Source organism: Amphiura filiformis, chromosome 6 (genome assembly GCF_039555335.1).
Source record: "Amphiura filiformis chromosome 6, Afil_fr2py, whole genome shotgun sequence".
NCBI classification, from domain to species: domain Eukaryota; kingdom Metazoa; phylum Echinodermata; class Ophiuroidea; order Amphilepidida; family Amphiuridae; genus Amphiura; species Amphiura filiformis.
Genome location: NC_092633.1, coordinates 16,474,633 through 16,500,966, shown reverse-complemented (window position 1 = coordinate 16,500,966; position 26,334 = coordinate 16,474,633). Strand labels below are relative to the sequence as shown.

Sequence of the window (26,334 nt, the reverse complement as noted above, 5' to 3'; positions counted from 1 at the left end):
GGTGGAGTATACGTAGCAGCTAAATTGGTACCCCGCGGACGGGAGACCCCGCAGGGTCGGGCTGTGTTTATAACAGGTTGCGACACCGGTTTTGGTCATGAGTTAGCGTGCAAACTTGACAGACTTGGCTTCAAAGTGTTTGCTGGATGTCTTGTACCAGGTTAAGTATTTATTATTGTTTGTGGGTTGGGGTCTGTTGGGGTGTGTGGGGTGGGGTGGGGTGGGGTGATTATGCAAGTTGCTGCAACTTCAGGGAAATACATGTACAAAGTAGCTTACTATCTTTTCACATTCCAACTCGGGACATTACTAAACCGGAAATTGTCCAAAATCAAGCCAGTGCTAATACCCCCCCCCCCTTTTTTTGTAAATACCGGTTGATAAATATTAACTGTCACCATCGTACTTGGGGCATAGAAATGTGTAGCAACGATATTAAAGGGAGTTTCCTCTATGGGGCAAGTTTTAAACAAGGGATTTTGAAATTTGTAGAAACTATTTACCTATCCAATTGCACGAAGCTAAGGTTGGTCTGCATGGTCTGAGGGAACATGGTCGGTATTCGCACTCAAACATTGAGACAAATAAAGCTGAAACACAAGAGAAAGGCATGGTAGAACCGGATTCTATAAGGGTGTCATTAACGCCCCATGTGCAAGATGAGCGTGCATGATTTTTTCCCGGGGGGGGGGGGGGGGGCCCAAAACTTTCGTTTTAATTGGCCTTAACTCAAATAATAGGATGGTTCAAAGTGGAGGAGGCAACCTGGGGAGGGGGCAAGAAAAATATTTGCGGAAATCCCCAGTACCGCCACTGAGGGTCGTATGGATGATGTAAACTATTTCGGCAATACAGGGCACATTATGCAGAAGACTGTTCAGACGATCAGGAGCTGTGATTTCCCGATGCATGCTACAACCACGTCCCAAATTAATAGACCTCTTTCCCCCTCCCGGCCCATTCCCTACCCCCAACATACACGTATTTAATAGGGCCTACATAGCTCGTAAACGGCGTTAACGTCTCTGATCTTCCTGGAAAGTGTTCGCACATTCGGGGCAGCTGATTCTATAAATTACACCACATTTCAGTCTTATCCTTCGTATGTACTAAGAAAGCCATGGTATCAGTCGGTTTGTGACGGAAGACACGAGATTATATAGTTTCTCTATGGCAGAGGGATGATGATGGTGATTTTACTTTTTTGTTTTTCATGCGATCTTTCCTTTTCTTAGGGTTTGAGAGCTTTTGAGGTTTGAAACATCTGTAGGTTGCCTGTCCTCTGTGGTGAACCAGTTTGTCAACCCTGTCTATAAGCCGCGTTCTAACCACTGACCGTTTATGCTCAAGATTGTGGTTGGAGTCAAAATTTAGAAACTGATCAGTGTGCGTGCGTGGCTCAAGTTCCGTCATCCTCGATGTGGACACATGTGTCCAAGAAAGGGAGTTTATCCCCTTGTTCAGGTTCGTTGGTGAACTTAATGTTCTTGTCGAGGCTATTAATGTGCATTGAAACCCCCGGGTTGAAACCATCAATGTCATATTCGTAGATGAGTACGGATGTATCGTCGACATAACGAAACCATTTCGATGCCGGGCGCCGTAAGTAGCAAGGACATTGGTCTCAAAAATCTCCATGTACAAAATTGGCAACAATGTGGGAGAATTGTGAACCCATTGCCGCGCACCGTGAGTTTGCGTGTAGTACAATATTGTCCTTTGTAAGTGGTGTTGAGGCAGAAAGTTCCAGGATATGGTTACTTTTGAGTGGAGTGCGATCCCTTAGCGTGGCGTCCTTCTCCAATTTTCCCTTGATTGCTTTAACATGTTCAAAGGTAACTTTTAAAGCAAATGTCAAACAGTCCAATAACACACGCTGGTATGTAGGCCCTATTGTTTCTTGTATTTATGCAGATGGTACAGGTGCTCGTCAACTCATATCTAAATCTAGTGATCATTTGCTGGTCGTTCCATGTGATGTCACATCCAATGTTTCCGTCAACTCTGCAAAGGATTTCCTTTCCCAAAACCTGCAAAAACACGGTAAGATTGATACTGATCTGGAATCTATAACAAGCCCAAAAAGGAGAGGGGTCAAACAATTTGTGGACGGTCAAAAGGGGAAGGTCAAGCAATTTTCGGAACATTTGGTGACACCTTTTTAACATAACGCAATATAAACACGTTAAAATGTGCAAAATCTATCAGACAATCTAAAAAGCTTGGAATAAGGGATATATTCGTAGATATGTATATTCATCATGTTCATGTAATAATTGTCAATCCGTTTTCAATCCACCTTTGACATGATCTAGAGCTTTACGCAGTTGTTAACAATGCTGGAATATGGCGATGGAGTGAAATAGAATGGGCATCAGCTGAAATGTTTCAAAAAGTTGCCGATGTTAACATCTACGGAATGATCAGAGTTACAAAGGCTTTTCTTCCTATGATACGACGGAATAAAGGTAAAGGGCACTGACAGTATGTACGTGGGTCAATAAATATCATGTTAGGGGGGGGGGGTGCTGATGAGAACCTTCAAGCCGGGACTTCAAGAGTTAAATAATATTGTGATCATCGTGCATATTATCATTAAATGTATTGCGGGAAAAGGTAAAACTACATTCCTGTATTATTTTAATGGAACAGTATTTTCCATCTTTACAGTCCATGCATTGAAAACGTATCACGATCTGATTTAAGGGACGGGGCATGAACGTTTGGACAGTATTTATTGTGGGACATTAGAGCACATCAGAGATATCGAATTGCATTCTGAATACGAAGAATGTTCTCTGATATCAAATAATTTTGATTTTTTGAAATTCGCAATGTAATTGCACATTTTATGGCAAATGATTAAAAATTGATATTTTTGATATTTAACAGTACTCGAAGTAAACTTTATAAATCTGATATGTAGGTCTTTTGGGGAAAAAAATCCATATCTTCAATATGAATGGTCAAAATTTTCGATTGATCGTCGGTTTTTCCTCCCAGCTACATACACTTCAAGAATATATCATTAGATTTATAAAATTTACTTCGAGGACTGTTATATATCAAAAATGTGAAAAATATCAAATTTTAATAATTTGACATAAAATTTGTATTATAACGTGAATTTCAAAAAATGAAAATTATTTGATATCAGAAAGACATTCTTCGTATCAGAATGCAATTCGATATATCCGATGTGCTCTCATGTCCCACAAAAGATACTGTCGAAACGCTCATTCCAGATCCCTTAATTTCATGCAGCCTAATGATTTGTCACTCTCTTATTAATTTTGTCTTCCTTCAACTTCGTTTCCTTCTCTTATTTTCCTGTTTCATCTTGTTCGTCTAATCTTTTTTGGCCTCCGTCGTTAACGTTATCTTCTTTTTCGTCTGTTCATTTCTTTGCAACTCTTCTTCCTCCTGCAGGCAGAATTGTAAATATTGGTAGTGATGCTGGTATTGTGACCATTCCTAACAACGCACCATACTGTATGACCAAACGTGCAGTAGAATGTTATACGGATGCTCTCAGATACGAGATGCATAAATGGAATGTTAAGGCAAGAAATTTATAACATTATAACAACGCTATAACGGCTATAATGCTTTAGTTTAGATTCGTCTAATGAGCAGATATCTATTGTTAACATTTTAAGATAATATAAAATAAATATCTATTTATCAAAGAATCAGTCCAAGTTAAAATGCGTCAGTAGTTTGAATTATTAGAAGCAATGGCTGCAGATATATCAGGCCTTATGAGATAAAGCAATGAGCTTTCTTCAGATGACATGGGGAGGAGTGTGCTAATCAGGTCCTCAACTTGATGGAAGATGGAATGGTAGAGGGGCATGCACCTGTGCTGTCATTTCGATTGCTTGCAAGCCAAAAAGACTTCTTTTACTCTTAGGCCTATTATTAAAGTAAAATACTTGGTACCGTATAGAAAAACTCCATACAGACTATAATTATACAGATACATTTCTTCTATTATTTATATAGGTTGTTCTTGTCGAGCCAGGCCATTATGGTTGCAGTACAGCTATCTACCAATACCTTAAAGGCTATCCAGATCAACTCTGGCAAGCGATGGATGAGACCTGCAGAGCAGACTATGGTCGAGACTATATAGATGCATGGCAAGAGGACTTCAAAGCGGAAATTACCTCCTGTGATGTTGATGCAAGTCCAGTGGTTGATGCAATGGTTGATGCAGTCACATCAAGGCATCCAAAACATCGGTATCTTGTTGGTGATTTGTTGAGGACTTATTTGGATGCTTACTGGAGTAGGATGCTGCCTTCTTGGTTGACGGATAGACAGCATGTTAAAATTGCTGACTCTGTGGCCATACCAGCAGCACTTGCTAAATCTAAATCTTCCTAGTAATGAAGTAAAATCAACCTGGTCAGTTGCGTAGCCAGGGTGCAGCTGCCTTTCTATGAGAAGGCTTGCCCTCCTGTGGGTTGCTGGTGGACTAATATTTAAGATTGTAGGCTTTGTTTGTACTTTCTAGCCTATTTTTGACAAATTTTGCCAAAGTTTTTCCCCTTGAAAGTTGCCTTGCTCCTGCTCACTCTGGAAAAGTCCCGACTATGCTGCTGAACATGGTACACTTACATGTGAACAGGGCTGTATGCCTTTTCTGAGGCTTGTTGCCAGTACGTTTTAAATGTTTTGTGCGCACTTTCTGCTGCGACAAAAACAGCTGGAAATGCTGCATCAGAGTGGAAAACGTTGAGAACAAACCCTGAACAAAGCTAATCGCTTCAGTGGAAAATTGTGCAAAAATGCAGCAGACAACCAAAAATGTAATGTAGGTCTATGTCACTCACTGTTTTGAATAGCAAAGTTCTTTCTTTCAATAATTTGGTGCAGTAAATCTACATAACTAATTTCTTAAACTTTTTCTTAATTTGTTTTTTTTGGGGCAGAGTGAAAGGGACAGAGACCTAAACTTAGTTTAAAACTTAGTTAAAAAGTGGGTGGGGAAGGAATCAATACATTACAACTATAAGGAAACAAAACAAATTCTACTGCATATGGCATGGCTCTGTGAAAAGTGCGAAAGTTACAAAAGAAACATGTAGCTCTATTATATCTGGAAGGAAGGGCAGAGGCCTATATGATCAGATTTAATTGTCAGGGGTGACCACCACCCAGCTTTTGCCATTGTATCTATGACTTTGACTCCTTGTCTGAAATTACTTGATGACAAACAATTATTATAAAGAAAATTCAATCAAAGGCAAGCTAGATACTCCATTTTTAGCTGCACTGACTTTATATCTTTATTTCATTTATTTTATAAGGTTGCACTCTTACTGTTATGTTGGTAGCATTGGTTTTTGGGTAAACAATTAGTTAGCAATGTACCATGAAACTGCATGTTCATTGAAAATGTAATCTTATAAATACATCTTTATATGTATCTCTTCATAGCACAGTGATAGGTGGTGGGTGAACATTAATTTTTCTTATATCAATTTATGAAAATGATTATTTCATTACATTGTCAAAATGTCAGTACTTCAGACAATTTAAAAATCATAAAATTTGGTCATTTAGGTTCCACACCTACAAAATTTCTGGATGATAAGTGCAACATATTTAGCCAATTCCTGTAACTTCAAAGGTCCCAAATAAACATGGGAAAACAGTGGCATGACTTCACCAAGAAAGCCTCTTGAGAAGCTTATTTCCATTTGGGTCTATTTGAACACTGGGACAGATTAGGTCAGTTCCCAACACTGAGTGCAAGCTACATGTACTAAGAGGTATTGCTCTTCTATACATGGGATCGACGGTTTAACATCCTCTCCGAAGGATGCAAATCTCTCATGGTTTATTTACCCAATTCTGAATGCACCACATAGAGAGCGGTAGTCTGATATTAATCTACGTATGTTGCTAATTAAATTCAGACTTATTCCATGTCAATATCCCAGCAAATTTTCTCACCCCCAGGAATTGAACTTGGAACCTCATGCACCAGAAGTGAGCAACGCTCTCCTCTATAAAATGGAACTGCTACGTACCCATTTGAGTATAAAAGTGCAATACATAATGGTTGGCATGGGTCAATTATAAAGCACTGACCCCTATGGGTTCTATGTTTAGTATCATTTTGTTTGTAATTCTTTACGAAGTTGTTCTTTTTTCATCTGTAATGCTTCCATCTTTCTTTGATTTCTTTCTAGTCTATTTTCCAAACTTTGCATTAATGGTCCACTCATTACATCCATCAGATGACATAGAGACTTGGTGTATACTGCAAAGGAGAAAACACAATAGAAATGACTTATTAAAAGTCTGCATAAAAATCTGCAACATACCAAAACATTAGTTTGTATACATTTGGTAAAACATAAGATTGGGTGTAATATATTTGTTGGATGTGTGTGTGCATATATAAAACGTGTGAAACAGGGATACATTTGCGATCTATTTCTTACAATGTTACAATATCAAATGCAATAAAAGCATCTGAAAATTCATTTTTCTAGAATTTGACCTGATCCTGATCCTTTCTCAGAACACTGACATTTCACAATTAAGATGTCTAAAATTTGTTTCCAATTTATAAATTTCGAATTTATATAGCGCCTCTTTCCAGATCTTGGAGGATTCAAAGCACTGTAAATTTGCTGCCATGGTGAATCATTACAATCAGATCGCATCAACTAGGTTGTGGCTGACCCTGGCACAAACCTATCCACACTAAAATTGTTACATTTGGTGAAGGAAGTTTTCGATAACCAAACAACTAATCACTGATTTTTTTAAAGCAAGAGGAAACCGGAGATCCCAGAGAAAACCTGCGAGAACGAGCATGGAATCGGGATAAACCAAGTGCACATACAGTCCTTGGGCACAGCCGGGCTTGAACCCGGGACCTCTGTGGTGCAAGGTGAGAGAACAACCGAGCGCCAACTTGCTCTCCCATTTGAGATTTGATCACAAATATACTAGAAAACTCATTTGAATGAATGCAGCTGTACTCAATTTGGTCGTGATCATATTTCAAAATACAACATCAACTCACACTCTTGCTACTTATTGAAAATAAATACTAACCAATCATGAGTGAATTGGATTCACTTTCACGTTATACGCATATACCGGCATTAATCACACTGTATGCGGACCATTGTCACACTGTGACAATGGTCCGCATACAGTGTGATTAATGTTTACTACAGTGAACTTTACCTGCTCCATTGTGTACTACTGTCAACAAGTCTTGGTCTCCGACACAGTTTTGTGCTTTACTATAGGCTTCCTCCTCTTCTTGTGAAAGGATTTTAGGGAGTTCAACAAGTGCATCAAGACAGGGCTTACTAACTGTGTCTTTGGGGATGATGTGCAGAGGAATTTCTAATCTCTCATATCTAGAAGTAAAGAATACAAACAAAACATCACTATTCCACTCGAAGAAATACCTTACTTTTATACTTCGTGAATGTTGGAGTGTGATTGATATTTTTGTGAAGATTAAAAAAAATAAAAACATCAAGTTTTCAGGAAAAGCGTCAAAATTAAACTTACACATTTGAAAAATTACCATTTTTAAATCTTCATGCTTATACAATAATATCAGTGTTGACACTAATCCAATAGTTAATATTTAGACTTGATATCAAATCAAAGCATGAAAATCAAGTTGGCTACCAACATTGATATGTTTCATTTCATACAATTATATCACAAGAATTCATTAAACATCCTCCATAAACTGGCCCCCATTATTTACACTTTTACTGCCTCATTGTTGTTGTTTTTAAAAGAATACTCTACATTCAGGCATGAGACTGCACTTTCCTAAAAAAACTGAAAATGCATGTGAAATTGGGCAAAAAGTACCAAAAACAGGCTGAAATTAAATAAAGTTACAAAAATTTTGACTTAAAAAAAAAATGAATTCAGTTTAAAAACTGAAAATTCTCATGCCTGTACATTTATTTCTTTTAAATGATTCCCATTATACTCACAAGGGTGCTTCTCCTTCAGGACTCTGATTACAAGATTGGAAACATATGACCTGGATTTGACCTTGTTTTACTGGATTTGTCCTCATTGAAACAAGAGAAGATAAGACCCACAAAACCGTCATCTAAAAGCTGGTAGGAAGCTTGCGTTCTTACATCTGAAAGAAAACAAAGTAGAATACACTGGATGCACATGATAAGGAACAGGATCATCAGAACAGGACATGGTAAATGAACCAAACCCTTAAAGGCTTTACCATTTCCTACAAATCAAATGAGAATTTTCATACATAAATGTGAAAGTTGGATCTTAATTGGGACACAATGATCACACTCACACTTTGACCTGGGTGGATTCATTGTTGACACATGCAAAAGCTTCAAAACTTTATAATTGTGCAAGCATAAAGGATAGAAATTGGTGGGCATTACTGTACTACAGATGCAAAGTCATGAGCACACAGTCAGCTACCTGCACAACCGATTCTTTTGTTCTGCAAGGCTCACTCAGTCATTTAATGAGGCAATACAAACGATCGAAATTGGTGTTGAAATGAGCAAAATTTTGAGTTACACCTTTTCAATGTAAAAAATTTTTTCTCAGCCAAATGAAAAGCAATAATTTTCATTTTTTCAGCAAATGGCTGGAAAAACTATAATGCTTGATACTGATTTTTTTTTTTAAAAACTTAGGCCTGAAATTCAGTCATTTAGTGTAAGATATTCGATTTTTATAGGCTTCAGCTCGGCCCATGAGCTTTTTCTTGGATCAACCTTTTAGCTTTTCAAAGTAATATAGTTCGCTAATGAAGGATTTTCCCCAACTTTCTAAAGCACATCACCGTGAGCTATATATCATAGTTTTGTCAGAATTTCCGTTTTGATTTCACCATCTTTCACTGTCGGCTGAAAAAATTTCTAAATCAACACATGAAATCTAAAGGCTAGTACTAGCATTTTGGATCGATATCCCTGGGTTTAATAGGAATACCGGCATGGCTATAGTGTTGCCAGAACTTCAATATAGCAAAGAAATTCACAGACCTATAGCGCTCTAACTGATCATGTTTAACCAGAACACCCAATTGGCTATTTAATCGCTGGTCGGGCAATTTGCTTTCAATGAAAAATTGACCTGGATAACAACAAAGGAAATATCGACTATTTCTGCTGGTTGCTCTCGAGATAAAAGTACTCACCATTGCCTACTTTTACTTAGTTTGACATTTTCGGACCGAAATGGAAAAAGGGTAAAACAAAAACGGAAATTCTGACAAAACTATAACATATAGACCCACACGATGTGCTTTACAGAGGTGGGAAATATCTTTCTTTAGCAAACTATGTTAGTTTGAGACGCTAAAACATGAATTCAGTAAAAAGCTCGCAGGCGAATTAAAGGCCTAAAAAAAAAAAAAATATCACACTAAAGACACAATTTGATGCTTAATTTTAACACCAGGATTTTAAAAAATGTATATTCAAGCACCAAGTTTTTAACTGACATTACTGAAGAAAAAAAATATTGCTTTATATTTGACCGAGAAAATTAATTTCATAGCAAAAGGTGTATCTCTGAATTGTGCTGATTTTCACATGTATCGATCGACTTTTAGCGCGACTAAGCATTTCTAAAGAATTGGTTGTCCAGGCGGCAGACTGCACAAGATTTCCTCATACATGTATATGATTGTAATGTTTTGAAATTTGGTAATTTATAAGCCCAGGACCATACAAGTATACAAACTAACAAATTGTTAACAAAAGTTTACTTACCAACATGTGATGGCCATACTGTGATATGCGGATGTGAATGATACCAGCCTATAACTCGTAAAGGTCAACCCATAAGTGTAGCTAACCTGTGTGCTATGTTAAAGAAATTATTCATATTACTGACACATTTTCTTTATGTAATGGTAGATAAGATCTTAGTCATCTTCTTCATGTGTAATCTCGGATACCACTTGGATAAGTTTAAATGGACATAAAATTTGTTGTCCAGACTGACCAGTTGGCAAGTATTATAATATACATGTACAATGACAACAAATATGCAGTCCAGTATGACTCTTACTTTTGAACCCAAAACAGTTTGCACTAAGGTTCAAATTAAATAAATGATTTACTTATGATCTATTGGTTTATTTTTTTAAGGAATCGGATAACAATGTTTGCCCAGTATTTTTGTGGGACCTGAGAGCACATCAGACAAATCAAATTCTGAATAGGAGGAATCCTTCTGATATCAAATAATTTTGATTTTTTGAAATGTGCAATTTGATATTTTTGAAATTTAACAGCCCTCAAAGCAAACTTTATAAATCTAATGATATGTACATAAAGTGTATGTAGCTGGGATGAAAGATAAACATTTTTTCCAAAAAGACCCTTTTTTGGTGGTTTTGGGAAAAAATCTATATCTTCAATACGAAGGTCAAAATTTTCATGATGGACGGATTTTCATGCCAGCTACATACCCTTTAAATACCATACATACAGTATCATTAGATTTGTATAATTTACTTTGAGGACTGTTAAATATCAAAAACATAAATTTTTAATCATTTGTCATAAAATGTGTATTTTATCGTAAATTTCAAAAATTCAAAATTATTTGATATCAGAAGGACACTCCTTGTTTTCAAAATGCAATTTGATATGTCTGATGTTCTCTCAGGTCCCACAAAAAATATGTGAAAACGTCGCTATCCGAGCCCTTTGGCTGATGCTCATCTTTTCTTGAAAAAAAAAATAGGACTCACAATGATATCATATAATTATAAAGATAAATGTGTAAAGTTACACAGCTACATGTACATTTAAGAATATAAAACTGAAAGAACAATCCACTGTCTTGATCATAAATCAATCACTTCTTGAAACTGGAGAATAAATTTAATGCGCCACGAGTAATGGATTCACATGTACTAACAGGGCAGACTGTTTGACAAATGAGAGAGAAAACATGATACATGTATGTTATAGTAGATTTACAAAGTAAAATGAAAGCAAGGATATCTCTGCTTCTGAAGCAGCAAAGGACAGTTGTTCTGGAGATATTTCTACTCTGTCTCTTCCTCTTATCTGATCTTCTCAGCATGATGACAGACACAATGTGAACTGCTCTGTTGGTATCAATCTGCAAGAGAAAATATCATGTTTATCAAATTGATGTACATATAAGACGTTTTAGTGAAAACTTGATTTGATGACTTAAATATAAGTAGTTACCAATCACCAATGCACAAAAAAAGTTCTGCAGTACATCATTAAAAATAGGAAAACAATAAATTGGCAATTAAGTCTGGGGGCACTCAGAATTATACTTGTAAGTATCCGTGTGAAAGAAAAATCTGTGACTGATTAGGGTCTTAAAACATTCATTTTACTGGAAGAAGGGGTGTTTTTTTAAATTTTTTAAATGATCCTCGATTAGGGTAGTTTTTTAATTTATCCTATTAACAGCCATTAGTGGTGACATATTATCAAGTTATTCGGCACAAAAGACTAGAGTAGTTTCCAAGCAATTTTACACACCAGATTTAAAAAAAAAGACTTCAAGTGAGCCTTCAATAGCCAATCATTATCACTGAATGACATTTATGCATGTACCGACACATGCAATGTCTATCCTTGTTTAGGAGCAAATTTCAAACCAATTCCCCGCTCATGGTGTTTTTTAATGCACACGTATCTGTATCTCCTTGTTAGGGGAAATTTCAAACAAATTCCTCTCTTAGGGTGTTTTTGTTTGAGTAAAATCCTTGTTTAGGGTTAGTTTGACAAAATTTCAACATCCTCGCTTAGGGTCATTTTTGAAAGTCAATTCACACGGATGCTTACAACTTTTATGTACATGAGTATTGTTGCATCCACCGATATTGCTGAATAGACCGACCTTGTTGAATTAACCGTTATGCCCGTACTGATTGGCTTTTAGTCATGCCGCTGCCGCTGAGTGGCGTGCCGCTCCATCCCACAGTGTCAACACCCTATATTATAAATATAAACTTAATACTCGTTGGTGAGCGACGGGCGAGTGGTATTTCACCGAATGCAAGAAAAGGAGTTCTATCTGATTGGCTAGCAATCGATCACTAGATCGCTTAGTTCCAGTAACTGTAACTCGTCGTACCTAGAGTTACAGTTCACTCTATTATTATCTTTTCCACAAATAAGAAACATCACAATATGTGGGCTCATTTTGGGCTCTAAGGATGCAGCTGAGGAACTCTCTCAAGGACAGTTTGGGCATGCACTGACGATTTTAATCCCATTGTACCAGGGTTTGGGCATGCTTGGCTGATTTTAATCCCACTGTACTAGTCTATACTCCCAAAGTTGAGGTAATTGATCAACATTGATCTCATCTTTTGGGTGGGTTCAAAATTCCCAGGGTTGGCAAAACCTGCAATCTTCATGGGAGTAATTTACTTAGTGCAAAAGTGGTCAAAATATTGCTCTGCAAAATGTCTTGATTTTCATGATTTGGATTTATCATATTGAGCAGCATTCTACTTGTGATGTTTCTACACTGTGTAGAGAGGGTCTACAGCATCTCTGAGGTAAAACTGACAAATACAAGGTATATTTCTTGATGCTTGAAGTTTGGATTTCTTAAACGTACAGTGCATCCCTATGTACCGCTGCAAGACTTCAGGTCAGTATATGTCATTATGTTTATGATAAAGACTGAAGTCTTGCTGGCAGGACTATAGATCGCTCTGTGGTGAACTACGAGTCGCTCGGCCTATCTCGAACAAAATCGCCATGCGTATCTGTTGAAAAACGAGAGGATTCATCGTACTATCACAGCAATTTTTGACACAAAGATATAGGGATGATGGCACTGTGCATCCGCTTGCAGAAAAATGATGAAGTGTCACACCGCTCTATGCCTGGTCGAGCACCCTCACAGACCCGAACGTAGTGAGGGTGCTTGGTACATGTATATCCGCCATGTTTCAAATACATGGATGGCAAATTTAAGCTTGATGAGAAGCCTATTATAGTTGCAAAATGAGAACACAGAGTAGCTTATCTTTAACCCACATTCTCAATCTCTCATGCCAGAGGTTAAAATAAAACGATCCCTAACTAATTATCAAAAGATCGTAAATTTAATTTCTTGAAACGTGCCGGCGAAACGATTTGTTTACAAGTAACAATCCTTGTTCCGACACCGATACCGTTCATTCGGCTTCATTCGGCAAACCACGTGATCACTCAGGTGAACTAGGATTGACGATCGATTATGTTAAATTTTATCCAGGTTACCGGGCCATGCCTAATGATGATACTGCGTCTTGGAAATATTTTTCAACCACGTTGCAAAATGATCGAAATACACCATCAAGGAGACTCGATCGGTAAGCATCATTCTTACGATGTTATGTTGAGTATTTCTTCTTTTGATTTTTCCGATAAAATTGTAGTTTACAGTTTTGATTAGTTTGATGAGAGTGGATTTAAAAACCAGTCCACTAGCAGACGTTGTAATTGACAGTTTGACAGTTCCGCCGGAGGATAATGTGAATCCATAAGATGTGGCGATCAATTTCACAATTAAAATCTTTCCTTTGGGGCGATTTCCATTTCTTGCTATCATTTAAAGCCTGAAAGCATCAATACTAAAGATAGGCTCTCAGTCGCTTGTGCAGATATATATAAACATTGGATTCCATTTCTTGTTTTTTGTTCACTGTAATCCTGTTCTGTTGTATCTTGTATTGGTTGTATTTCCCATGCATAACACCGCTCAGAGGCAAGCGGTAGAAAGTATGAAACCAGCATTAGGCTTGCTATCATCATGGCTATGCCCATCATGCATGCAATGACAATGCACTACATACAGGGAAATATTAATATTATTTTTGATTTTAATTTAAGCTTACCTCTCCAATGCATAGCCCCATAACTTCCTCCCTTTCTGTTGACAAGGCGTGAGTTAAACACACCATATAGGCATCAGCTGCCAGATAAACACAAGAAGCAGTCATTTTATCAAATTATTCAACATTTAATGAAGTAGAAGTGAACATAACATGAAATTTACATCTAAAAAGTTTAACCTGTGCAGTGTGTTTTCATCTTCTTCCCAATTAACCCTTGACCTGGCCTGAAAAAATTAATAAAAAAATTCTCTTTTTATATGATTTTGAAATTATTTTACATGTATTATCATTAAAATAACATAATAATGGTATTGTTTCACTAAATAAACAATTTGAAGACATTATTTAACCAGAAATTAATAATCCATGGGGATTTCCTTTTCTGACCTTTGAACTTGTGTCACGGGAATTGGTTTACGGAAGTGCTTGTGCTTGAAATCTGTGAAATTTTCCTCGTTTTGCTGAGCTAAACACATAGAAAATGTTGTTAGTACTTGAAGACGAGCATAAGGAGCATCTTGCTTTCCTAACAAAAGTGGAATTGTCAGGTAAGTCTTCTCTGAACGTTAGTTTACAGATGTAAATGTAAGCTTAAGATAAATTAGGCATGTAGGTGTTGAATTCGGCAACTTGAACTTGACTTGGCATAGGATAAACCTCTCCTGTGCCATTTTGCACCCTGATCTGAATTCTGATGTGGCAATGATGCGACGTCCACAGACTAAAGACAACTGCTTATATCACCTTAGTTCGACCCAAACTTGAATATGCAAGCTGTGCATGGGATCCCTACAAAGCGGGACAAATCAAGAAAATAGAAGGGGTTCAGAGAAAAGCAGCTCGCTTCTGCATGAGGAACTACAAGAGGGAAGCAAGCGTCACCAAGATGATAGCGGAGCTTGGTTGGGAAACACTCGAGCAGCGGAGGAAAGTGCTCGACTAAATATGTTACACAAAATTCAAGACAACTTGGTTGGTATAAACAAGGAGACGATATTAAGCCTTCGCAAATAACTGCCACTAGGACTAGGAAGCAGAAAGCAGAAGTGCCGTTTGCAAGAAAAGATGTTTTTAAATATTCATTTTTCCAAGAACATTGAAGAAATGGAACTCCATGGGAGAAGACACGTAAACTTAAAGCAGAATGATGACACTGTAAATTTAAAGCAAAATGATGACACTGTAAACTTCCAGCAAAATGGGGACACTGTAGACTTCAAGCAGAAAGACACTGTGGACTTCAAGCAGAAAGACACTGTGGACTTCAAGCAGAAAGACACTGTAGACTTCAAGCAGAAAGACACTGTAGACTTCAAGCAGAAAGACACTGTGGATTTCAAGAAGAAAGACACTGTGGACTTCAAGCAGAAAGACACTGTAGACTTCAAGCAGAAAGACACTGTGGTTTTCAAGCAGAATGACACTGTAGACTCCAGGCAGAAAGACACTGTGGACTTCAAGCAGAAAGACACTGTAGATTTCAAGCAGAAAGACACCGTGGGCTTCAAGCAGAAAGACACCGTGGTTTCCAAACAGAAAGGCACCGTGGTTTTCAAGCAGAAAGACACTGTAGATCTCAAGCAGAAAGACACCGTGGATTTCAAGCAGAAAGACACCGTGGATTTCAAGCAGAAAGACACCGTGGATTTCAAGCAGAAAGCAACTGCAGATTTCAAACAGAAAGACACTGACTTCAAACAGAAAGACACTGACTTCAAACAGAAAGACACTGACTTCAAACAGAAAGACACTGTGGACTTCAAGCAGAAAGACACTGTAGACTTCAAACACAAAGACACTGTAGACTTCAAGCAAAAAGACACAATAGACTTCAAGCAGAATGATGACACTGACGCAGACTTACAACAAAACGATGGCACACCTGCAATTTAAATGCGCAAGCAACCCACACAAGTTAGCGACTTTATGCGGAAAACCGCCCTGCTGACTAAACATTCAGAAGGTTCAGAAGGTAAAGCTGAATTTATACTCGATCGCTTTTGCAGAAAAGCGATTCTCACGCATGCCTCAGTGTTTACTTTCGTTTCCTGTTTCCAGAGCGTCGCGTCATTGCCGTCAAGCCGATCAATCGATTCAAATCGCCGAGGCAAAAACGATGTCGCTTTTGCAAGTTGAAGAAATCTTAACTTCCCAGCGATATTGCTTGACATGTGAATGCGTCAACCATCATATACAACATGATACAACCAACTGGATCTATTATTTTGCTAATTAATTTTAAATTTACCTCTTTGTCTTTGTCTTTGTTCGAATACTGGCCAACACTCCAGGTGGAGTCAGACGGTCAATCTCTCGATTAACTTTTGGTGATGAATTAATTCAAAAGTCAAAACAATAATTATTGACAGCAACTGATATGTTTTAAAAATGTATTCTGTGGCATTAAGAATATTTTAATTGTCGCCTGCAATTGTTATCGCTGTGATAAGTATACATTGTAAATGCAAAAACGACGGGCAGTGCATCACAAAATTTGGCGATTGCCCATCGCTTTCCAAAAGCGTTTCATCGCAATCGCTCGGCTATCGAGTATAAATTCAGCTTAATGCTTTTAATGCTTTGACACCTTAATTTGACACCTTAAAGCATAGAGCATCTCATCTAGAACTGCGTACGGTACAATGAAAAGGTGAAAAAAAAAATGTGGTGGTTTTTTTTTTTTTTGGGGGGCAAGTTGCTGCCACAAGTGAAATACCATATTTTGATAGAATTCGATAACAGTGTTATGCTTTATAATAAGTTTTATTTGTAGCTCTCTGACATTCAATGGCAGCGTTGAAATAAGTGGTTGTCCGGGACAACCACAATGAACGCCGGACAACCCAAAATGCTGACGGTAGTAACTGTTGTCCGAGGGACAACCATAAAATGTTTAGCAATGTTACCAAGTAAGCTTAAACATAAAATGCATTGCAAAAAACGTGAAATGTTCAGAAGAAATCATGACCAAAAATGTTCTTTTCCCGTAAATTTGTAGCAAGTATTTTATAAACATCATGATAAAATGCGTACCGGTACTCAATTCTAACCTTTGCCTTAGGTGTGACTGTGCAGTATCGATCGGTACACGAGCTAGCACATGGCCCCTGGTAGAAAAACCTGACCAGAGTGACTTGACCTCTGACTCCAAGTCTCTGACGTCAATTTTAGTTTCAAGACCCCCTGAAGCTATACACTGCAGACTGTGCATAAAAACAAATTAGTTTCAAAATACCCATTTTGTCATCCGGGGAAAACCCAATGAGCTCATGAATAATTAATGAGATACTTTATCAACATTTACGTCTTTTGACTTCTTGAAAAGGATGAATTCTGATGGCTTTAAAGCATAAAATCTGGCACAAATATGAATTTATTGATGATAAATAAATGATGGACATTAAACCTGTATTTTCTTGGATATATTTTGATGTTTTATAATAGCAACAAGGTGAGTTTGGGAAAGGTGCATGACATGTGAATACTGGCGGCAGTGTGTTTTTTAAACTTGCAACTTAATTTTTTACGGCTCAAGAAGTTCATATAAATTTCGGTCAACCAAAAATATGTTCGGACAACCAAACAAATTTTTATGGTTGTCCGGCGGACAATCTCAAAATATTTCTTAATTCGAACGCTGTTCATGGCATGCAAAAGTACATGAGTCATTTATTAAATTTATGTGCAAACCTTTTTGTGATGCTCATTTTTATTTTTAATAAGACTTCAGGGAGCCAGGTCAGGAAGTAATCAATTGATCAATCAATTTAGGGTCTGTATTGTAGGTCCCCTATTTACCGTATTCATTCCAATAACCGCCCATGGCGCTTAACAAAGTCATTTTGGGTGGGTGCTTATTTTTTATATTGTTTACATAATTACACAGGTAAAAAATGGCCCAAAATATGGATTTTATGTGTAGATGGTTCCATGTTTGATACATGTGTAGTCCTGTACATGATGGAGGATCATGTGTAGTAAAGTTGCTGGGTGGGTGCTTATATGGACATGGGCAGTTAATGGAATGAAATACGGTACATGTACTATATCACATCATTGCATTTACATGATGAAATTTTAAAATACATTAAAATCCATTGAAGGAAAATGATATGAGGAATATGGTGGGGCTATTATGAAATCTAAGCTCTTCCATTGTAACTTTGCATAGAAGACTAGTCTACAATTCTTGAATTTTGAAGAATATTTTCATGAATGCAATATGTGCTACAATACCATTTGCCTATTTGGTGCAGCTCCTTAGCATAACTGGAATTTTGTAGGCACAAACTTACTCGAGATGTCTAGCCACAAATTTGCTCACCGATAACTTCACTTTTGAGGCTAGAGATCTTGTAGAAATCATTGAAACAGGAGATTTTGTAAAGCAATGGAAGTTCAAAAGTAAACACAGCCAATAATAACAGGCGATCACATCAAAAACGTTGTTAAAATTGAACTTCAACTTAATTGTAGAATGTTCAAAATAGGCAACTTGTCCTAAAAGATACAGTTGACTCATCAAAATAACTACCATCCAAATTGAAACATGAACAGAATAACATGCGTTTCAAAATATGAAAATGCTGCAATAAATATACGATAGCTTCGGACTCTAGGTTTGAATGCATAACTGTTGTGTGCAAATTCGAAGCTGGACTCTGGAGTTCTCCTGTAAGCACAAATTATAAGTGCCCTCCTGTATTAAATCCCACCTGTAAAAATCCCTCAAGCAAATAAGGGCATGGACCTTTAATTTTTGTTAGGATTTTAGAAGGCTGAGCTCTCTAATTTGTACATGATATTTTAATTTACCCTGTTAAGGCAAATATTTACAGGATATGTCTAGCAGAAAAAGTAAATAACTGTAGAATTGACTGCACATTGTATGTGTTTATAATTTCTTGTACTTTTTTATCACCAGTTCTGCAGGAGTTTTGTCACATAGCAATGGAATTCATGAGGAAAGGATCCAATCCAAAGGTTTACCTGACAGCTGCACGTGAGTAGTAATAATATTGAAGAAAAGTCAATTTTAGGACTGGAAAAAACTACCTTTTCTTATAAATTTGTAAACTTTGATCTTCATTATCCCATAGCCATAAATATTTTTGCCTGATCACATACACATAGGCCTACTTTTCTTATTTACATGTTTTTGATCATCATTACCTCCTAGATATTTTTGTTAAATCATAATAGCCATATAGGCCTACCTTTCAATGTTTGACAGAAATTTACGTGATTCATTTCAGAGAAACTAGATGTTGATGCAGATACAGTAAGACATGGAGTGGAAGGGCTGATGTACTTATTAACTGAAAGTGCTAAGTTAATGGTGAGTCACATGTTTTAAATTTAGACTTGCAAACATGGTGTATAAGATAGCTAAATGCTGTTCTTACATAATCTGGCTCTGCTTTACAAAGGTACAATACAATACAATACAATACAATTCAATACAACCAAGCATTTATATAGTGCCCTCCAAGGACCACAGAGCTTTCCAAAAGAACACATTAACAGTAATACCACATACAATGGCATTTTACGTAAAACAATTTCCTGGTTTGCAAAATAAAAAAACAAACAAGTGAGTTTTTAAATTGGTTTTGAAAATGTCTGATGTTTTGGCCTGCCTGATGTTGATTGGAAGAGAATTCCATAGACGAGGACTAGCGGTTTGAAACGTTCTATCACTGGTGAGATGAGTTCCGGTTTTGGGAACAAAGAGAAGTATTGTGTCAAGTGATAAATGAGTGGCGTACTTTGGCTTGTGAATGGTCATGAGTGATCGGAGCTTGTGAATTGACACACTTGTATGTGATGACCAAAAGCTTGAATTTGATATGCTTACGGATCGGTAGCCAATGAAGATGGCATAGCAGAGTGGTACTAGATGTATCACAGCCAACTATTATTGTGGCTCTATTTTGTAGGAATTGTAGACTACAAGTACATTTATACTGCACCTTCTGCACCATTTATAAGTGATATGTTCATATTAGATTGAAAATGCTTTAATATTGTAGGATTATAAGCATTTATGAGTCATTGTTTCTTTGTAGAAGAGAAAATAATTTGTCATTTTGATTTTTAAGAGAGAAATCAATATTGTTCAAAGGAACTGTATCATGAGAATCTGGTTTAGGAAAATCAAAGCTACACCTTCTTCGTTGGCAGTAAGGTGAATGTCTTCGCACTTGCTCTGATAATGTTATTTCTGTGGCTTTATCACCTGGTGTATTGCCATATAGTTCTTTTATGTACTGTATGATAAAATCTTCATTATCCTGTGTCAATGACTGGGGTACATCTTTTATCCAAAAAAACATGTGTGCATAGACAGATCCTCGCTTTTAGAATTCATAATGAATAAAATAATCTTGAACTTCTCCAAGGGGATGGAGTTCTCCCTAAACATACTTGAATAAATGATCAATTCGTCTCTGGAAAAGGAACAGCTGTCAGTAGTGGATTTTTCAACATGTATACCAAAACTACATATAGTTTGTCTTTTAGCTTCTGTATGATATATTTTGTAATGTCTTGTAGCAAGTTCAGGCCAATGGTTATCATCAGCAGAGAGGGTGATAAATAAAGTAGGCGGGCCTAGTGTTTGAAACATGGCCAACAAGTCATACAGCTTGCCAAGAAAATATGCAATACTTCCTCTGATAAAGATGTAGGAATTTTACAACATTTCTGAGTTTGAAGACAAGTAAGTTTCTAATGTCCCCTGCTGTTAAATGTTGTTCTGGTGTTGTTATCTTCATATAAATACTTCTTTTCATGCAGTACATATGTTGTGTGCAGCAGCAGTATGTAACAAAATGTCATGATGTCATGTTTAATCTTCTGTGACTATCTTGCTTGTATTTATTGTTTGAAATACATTGATGGGTTGACTTTTATTGGTCATGGAGAATTGAATCCATTTTGTCCATGAACAAACAATGGTGAAATGCTTTTTCTTCCCCATCTTGTAAAGATAGTACATCTAGTGGTTGAGCCTGTATTCTTGGTCCCGGTAGTTTAATGGTGCTAGATTTGATTACTTGAGATATATTTATATCAGGTGTGTTATAGTTTAGGTGTGTATTAGTTTGTGTAAAAGCAATATCTTCCAGGTTGTCAAGGTCAACATTTCTGGTAACGATATTACTAATATCAGAGAAGATGTAGAATAGAGGTTATTATTGTTACTTTAAGCCATGTAAGTGCTTGGAATAGTTTAAAAGGAGAAGCCATGAAGCTTTTTTACCCATTCCTGTTCACTGGTGTGTGATATCTGTACAATGATCACGCATGCTCAATACAAGTAGTGTGGCAAGTAATAATGAACATGAACATGCTCAATACAATTAGTAAAATCAAGATCTATTCAGAAAACAAACACTAATTTTGTGTAAAAAACACTATTTTCTCCGAAATATTGAAATTTGATGTTTTTATACAACTCAAAATCATTGCTTATATATTTGTTTTGATGAAAGTATCATAAATAATTAAATTAAGTTAAATATAATTTACTTTGTTCAGGCTTTTCTTCAATTGCCTATGCTTGATTAAGAAGTGAATACTAATAACCTCCCCTCCCGGCGCGAGGAATAAAGGTGAGATTATGTATAATAAACTGTAAACTAAACTTGTTTTGCTGGTTTTATTTGACTTTCAGGTGAATGAGATAGATTTCCATGATTCCATTCTGACATTGGGGTTTTCTAAAGACTTGAAAGAAGAATTATTAAGATTATATAAAGAACACTGCAAGGAAATCAGAGCTATCTTATCAAAAATGTCAATGGATTTACCTCATTATCACAACCTGGAGTGGAGACTCGATGTAGAGGTAAGTGCTTTGTTTGTGTCTTTTTTAATGTGTTTTTGTTTGTTCATCAGAGTTTTCAGACAGACATTGACCAAATATTGTGTAGAGGACACCTGCAATTTCTTAATGTACATGTATCATACTTTACCTTATAGAGATATATGTAGGGGCACTTATTCATAATGTTGTTTGATATGAATGTGAAACTGAAGATTTGTGATACAGGATATTAGAAATAGGAACATAGCAAAACATATTGCAACTCAATGCAAGATTTATTTGTCTTTCTTACAAAGTTTTATGTTTAAAGTTCAAAAGGTATGATTGTGTTGATATGCATGGTCAAATAGTTTTATAACACAGATCAAAATTTCTCTCTATCAAATATATGAACCTTCACATCACTAGCTGTAGTATTTCTTTGAAGTATTCAGGCTGCCAAGGTAGTATTTCAGGAGCAGCCAACATGTGGCATCCCCATATTCAACAAACAAAAGAATCTCTTCAGCATTAACAAATATTGTTGGTATCACTCTCCTATGGATAACCTTTAAATCTTGTATTGTTTTCTGTTTCAGCTTGCCAGTAGATCATCAAGTACACCAAACCAATCCATCAGTTCTCCTCAAACTACACACAGAAGACTCAGGCAATATGAGTACACAACTTATGCAGACAGATCCTGTCAATTTAATTCATCTTACACAATCTCTAGAGGGCGCTTTAGCAGAAATTAAAAGTCAGCACTGCAGAAGGATAATACGGAATATCAATAAATGAAACATTTATAGAGTTATATTTTGTTTTAAGATTATTGTTTATAGCTATTGGACTAACAAATTAATTACACAATATAATTCCTGGATGAAGTATTATGGGAATTTACCATTTTGGTATGCATTTTTTCAAGATGGATCAAGCGAAGTGTTTAAATAGCTAAATTATGCAGGAAGTTCTTGAATTGCACAAATACTAACCTCTACAAGGACAATTTGGTCAGACATCATTACCAAACTCAAAGTTCACACAAAGCCTAATTAATTGTTATACTTTGAAAGTATATGCAAATGACTATTAAATAAGTTACATTGCATACTCTGGACCAAATTATGTATTGGAACACAATCTCTGTGTATTGAAGTTTGCTCGGAAGAGGGGGTTATGCGATTTTGTTTGATTCAATAGAGAGTGGTTATGTGAAATTGATTCATTGCAATAGGGGGATTTAGATATTTTTCACCCTTAAAGCAAGCTCAACATTCTCCTGGCCACCCTCTGTCATTAATAATGAATGGTCCCTAAAATGGAGATATCAAATGCAGATCATTATTTCAGCCCTCGAATTAAGGATCTGAAGGGCACGGCAACTTTTTAGGACAAGTTGATAATTGCCTTGGATTTTCACTGAAAAGGCAAGGCAGCACGGCAGTTTGTAATATTTCAAGAGGGCATATCATGGCAACTGTTGAAGATTTGAGAAGGGTACCAAGGCAATTTCTCAAAAGTGAAGAAAACACACACAAACAGTCTGATAGATGATTTTATAATGGCTGGGGCACTGACGGCAACTTCATTAGAGAGCACGGCAAATGCCTGACTGCCGTCGGTAAAGGACATATTTTGAGGGCACTACGGCAGTGGGGATGGGCACCCACAGCATTATGCCGTGGTCGCCATGGGTTAATTTGAGGGCTGATTATTTACCATTTTGGTATGCATCCTCTCAAGCAGATTATGTGTATGATAGTTTTACGCTTGAGAATCATTTCCAGTATGATTAATTACCTAATTTGCATCAACTAAAATGTTTAAAATCATTTATTATCCAAATATACAGGATATAGAGAAAATTCAAGATACTGTGAACATACCCCCAGTATCAAGAAAACCTCTACCAAATAATAGCATTTGCCTGAACAGTATCAGTTAATATGGGGTGACCTGTTGGAAAGCCCCATCCTCCACTGACTTTACCCAATGAGATTTTGGTATCTGGCAAAAGCTCATATTTTAGGCATGAGACATTTCCCTTGGATGGTATTCATGAAGAGTGTTATCATCTTCCTCTATAATCCCACAAGTCATTTTAAATTAATAACCATTTTGCTTCTTATAGCCAAACCACTGGAGCAATTTGGAAACTCAAAATTTGGTGATAGACATCTGTGTAAGTTAAAAAACAGTTTGAAAACTAAACCACTGGCACTATGTCTTATTAAGAGAAACTCAAAATGAATGTACATGTATAATGTTGTAGCGATTGTCAACTTGCTGTTCATATATTGTGCTGTATTTTGATTGCTGTTGGTACTGACTGCATAATGCCAGTAATGAAGCATTCACCAAATTTAAATTCAGTCTGTTAATTTTGGAAATGGCTTGAGGTTCTGTTTCAGCAAAATCCAAAACGTTTTTTTGTAAGAGGACCAGCCCAGGTGCCCCTTTTTGCATCCCATGGGTTCCAAGTTAACAAGGCCTGACTCCCCACTCTCTTGCAACAATTAACAAAAGAAAATGACAACTTGTTTTCTAAGTAACTGTTAAATTAATTTTTTATTTTCATAATCAGTACTGGATTATAAGCACATCTCTATACTATTTGCAATTTACAATTTAATATAATGATGTTATATAATTTTCAAGCACAATTTGGTTATAAAAAGTATTTGTAAAAAAACATTAATAGAATACAATCTTAGATAACTATGTTAATATTTCCCATATATTTCGCTAATTATTAATTGCAACATAAGTATTTGAAACAATCATTACACTCAATGTTAGAGTTCCTTGATGCGACCACTATATTAATAAGTTTCTGTTGCGTAGGACATAATTGTTTTATACATACAATATAATTATGGAATACCTTCGTAATTTCAGAAAATATGTTTACCAGAAAAACATGGTGACAGCACATTTGATTTCATAGAAATGGCACTTGAAAATGAAAAGAAAGAGTACGGTGTATCACAGATGAGTGAGATGACATGCCCTGAAAATGTTTATATCAGCCCTCGAATTAAGGATCTGAAGGGGCACGGCAACTTTTTTAGGGCAAGGTGATAATTGCCTTGGATTTTCACTGAAAAGGCAAGGCAGCACAGCAGTTTGTAATATTTCAAGAGGGCATCATGGCAACTGTTGAAAATTTGAGAAGGGCACCAAGGCAATTTCTCAAAAGTGAAGAAAACACACACAAACATAGATAGATAATTTTATAATGAAGGGGCAGGGCTGGGGCACCGACAGCAACTTCATTAGAGGGCACGGCAAGTGACTGCCTTGGGTTAAGGACAAATTTTGAGGGCATTACGGCAGTGGGGTTGGGCACCCACGGCAAAATGCCATGGGTGCCGTGGGTTAATTCGAGGGCTGGTTTATATCATGTTTTATATTATATCAAGTATATTTTGTACATAGACAATATTAATGTGAGAATGTGAGTTCATACATTCCAGTAACACTTGAAAAAGTATGCGGAACAGAAACATAGGCATATTTTAATTACAGTGTTTGCAAACATTCAGGCATTAGAAAGCAACTTACCACAAGGAAGCTTGATAGTACACTTAAGCTTGCTTAATTGAACTTGGCTTGTGTAATGAGGGATATAGGGGGGTGCAGATTACAGGTGTACAGGTGAATCCAAAAATAATAGCAAACAAGTAATTAATCTGCCTTGGTTTCAGTTCCTCAGACTGTTTCAACCTTGCAAGTTAATAATTATTATAGTATGTAAGAACAAATAAAACCATACAAAAAACAATGAATTATAGTATAGTTATTTTGTTGGGTGGTCATGGAATGGCAACTGAAGTTTCCTGTCACAAACAAAGTCTTTTTTGGGGAGGACAAAGGAAATAACAAGATATATTTTAATTATTGCCTGGGCCTAGGTGTAGTTCAAGTTGGAGATCATTACTCGCTGTAGAAGTAGTTATGTAACATGATTAATTACCGTACCAATGGGTTTACACTATCTTTGAATATGTTACCTCATGCGTTATAGCAGGATGCACTAATCTAGTGTATGTTTGCAATGATAGATTGACTATGATACCGCTCTTTTCTAAGACACCAATCTTACAGGTATGGTGTGAGAATTCAATAGAATTACAATCCAGGTCTTGATCCCTGTACAGTGTCATCTAGTGCAGGGCAATACATTCAAAAGTAGTGTAAACCCATTGCTATGGTAATTAATCCTGTTATATCGCCACTTCTCCAGCGAATAGTTACATTTGAAAGTTTGATTTAGAGTTAAGTTTTAAAGTTACAGTTGAACTCAGTTGATTCAAAGAAGAGTTGCTGGTGCAGTGGCAAGTTAAAATTGCCAGTGGTAATTTAGAGTTCCAGTAATAATGTTGTGGGTCAACATAATCACCATGATAACTACAACAACCTTAGATTGAGATACTTTAAACCAGGATATATATTTCAACGGTCTTTGGATATGCAACTACATAATTATTATGATAAATAACTCCCGGAAATAACTGCATAATATTATGCTTGATGATGCTAATTAATGGGTTGTGGGATAATTATGTGTACCCTCAGGGAAATAGAGGTAAGTATTGAGGTAAGCATCAGAGGTTTGAGAAAATAATTT

The 26,334-nt window shown here is 36.5% G+C and overlaps 3 protein-coding genes across 3 annotated transcripts; 2 read left to right on the top strand and 1 right to left on the bottom strand.

The window, feature by feature from the left end:
• Positions 1-2,312: 2,312 nt before the first annotated feature.
• Positions 2,313-4,389, top strand: LOC140154378 (D-beta-hydroxybutyrate dehydrogenase, mitochondrial-like). Its single transcript, XM_072176944.1, has 3 exons — positions 2,313-2,468; positions 3,430-3,563; positions 4,006-4,389. Exons 1-3 carry the CDS (start codon positions 2,384-2,386, stop codon positions 4,387-4,389), a joined length of 603 nt encoding a protein of 200 aa, XP_072033045.1. The 5' UTR covers positions 2,313-2,383.
• An 875-nt stretch (positions 4,390-5,264) lies between these two features.
• Positions 5,265-14,101, bottom strand: LOC140155070 (lys-63-specific deubiquitinase BRCC36-like). Its single transcript, XM_072177758.1, is given in 8 exon segments — positions 5,265-6,274; positions 7,216-7,394; positions 7,995-8,056; positions 8,058-8,149; positions 9,768-9,855; positions 11,013-11,066; positions 11,068-11,133; positions 13,889-14,101. Coding segments are annotated over 8 exon segments (795 nt in total). The 5' UTR covers positions 13,994-14,101; the 3' UTR covers positions 5,265-6,125.
• A 187-nt stretch (positions 14,102-14,288) lies between these two features.
• Positions 14,289-25,093, top strand: LOC140155069 (COMM domain-containing protein 2-like). The gene is made up of 5 exons (XM_072177757.1): positions 14,289-14,436; positions 18,813-18,890; positions 19,144-19,226; positions 21,567-21,740; positions 22,298-25,093. The coding sequence occupies exons 1-5, from the start codon at positions 14,370-14,372 to the stop codon at positions 22,454-22,456; spliced, it is 561 nt and encodes a 186-aa protein (XP_072033858.1). The 5' UTR covers positions 14,289-14,369; the 3' UTR covers positions 22,457-25,093.
• The last annotated feature ends 1,241 nt before the right edge of the window (positions 25,094-26,334 follow it).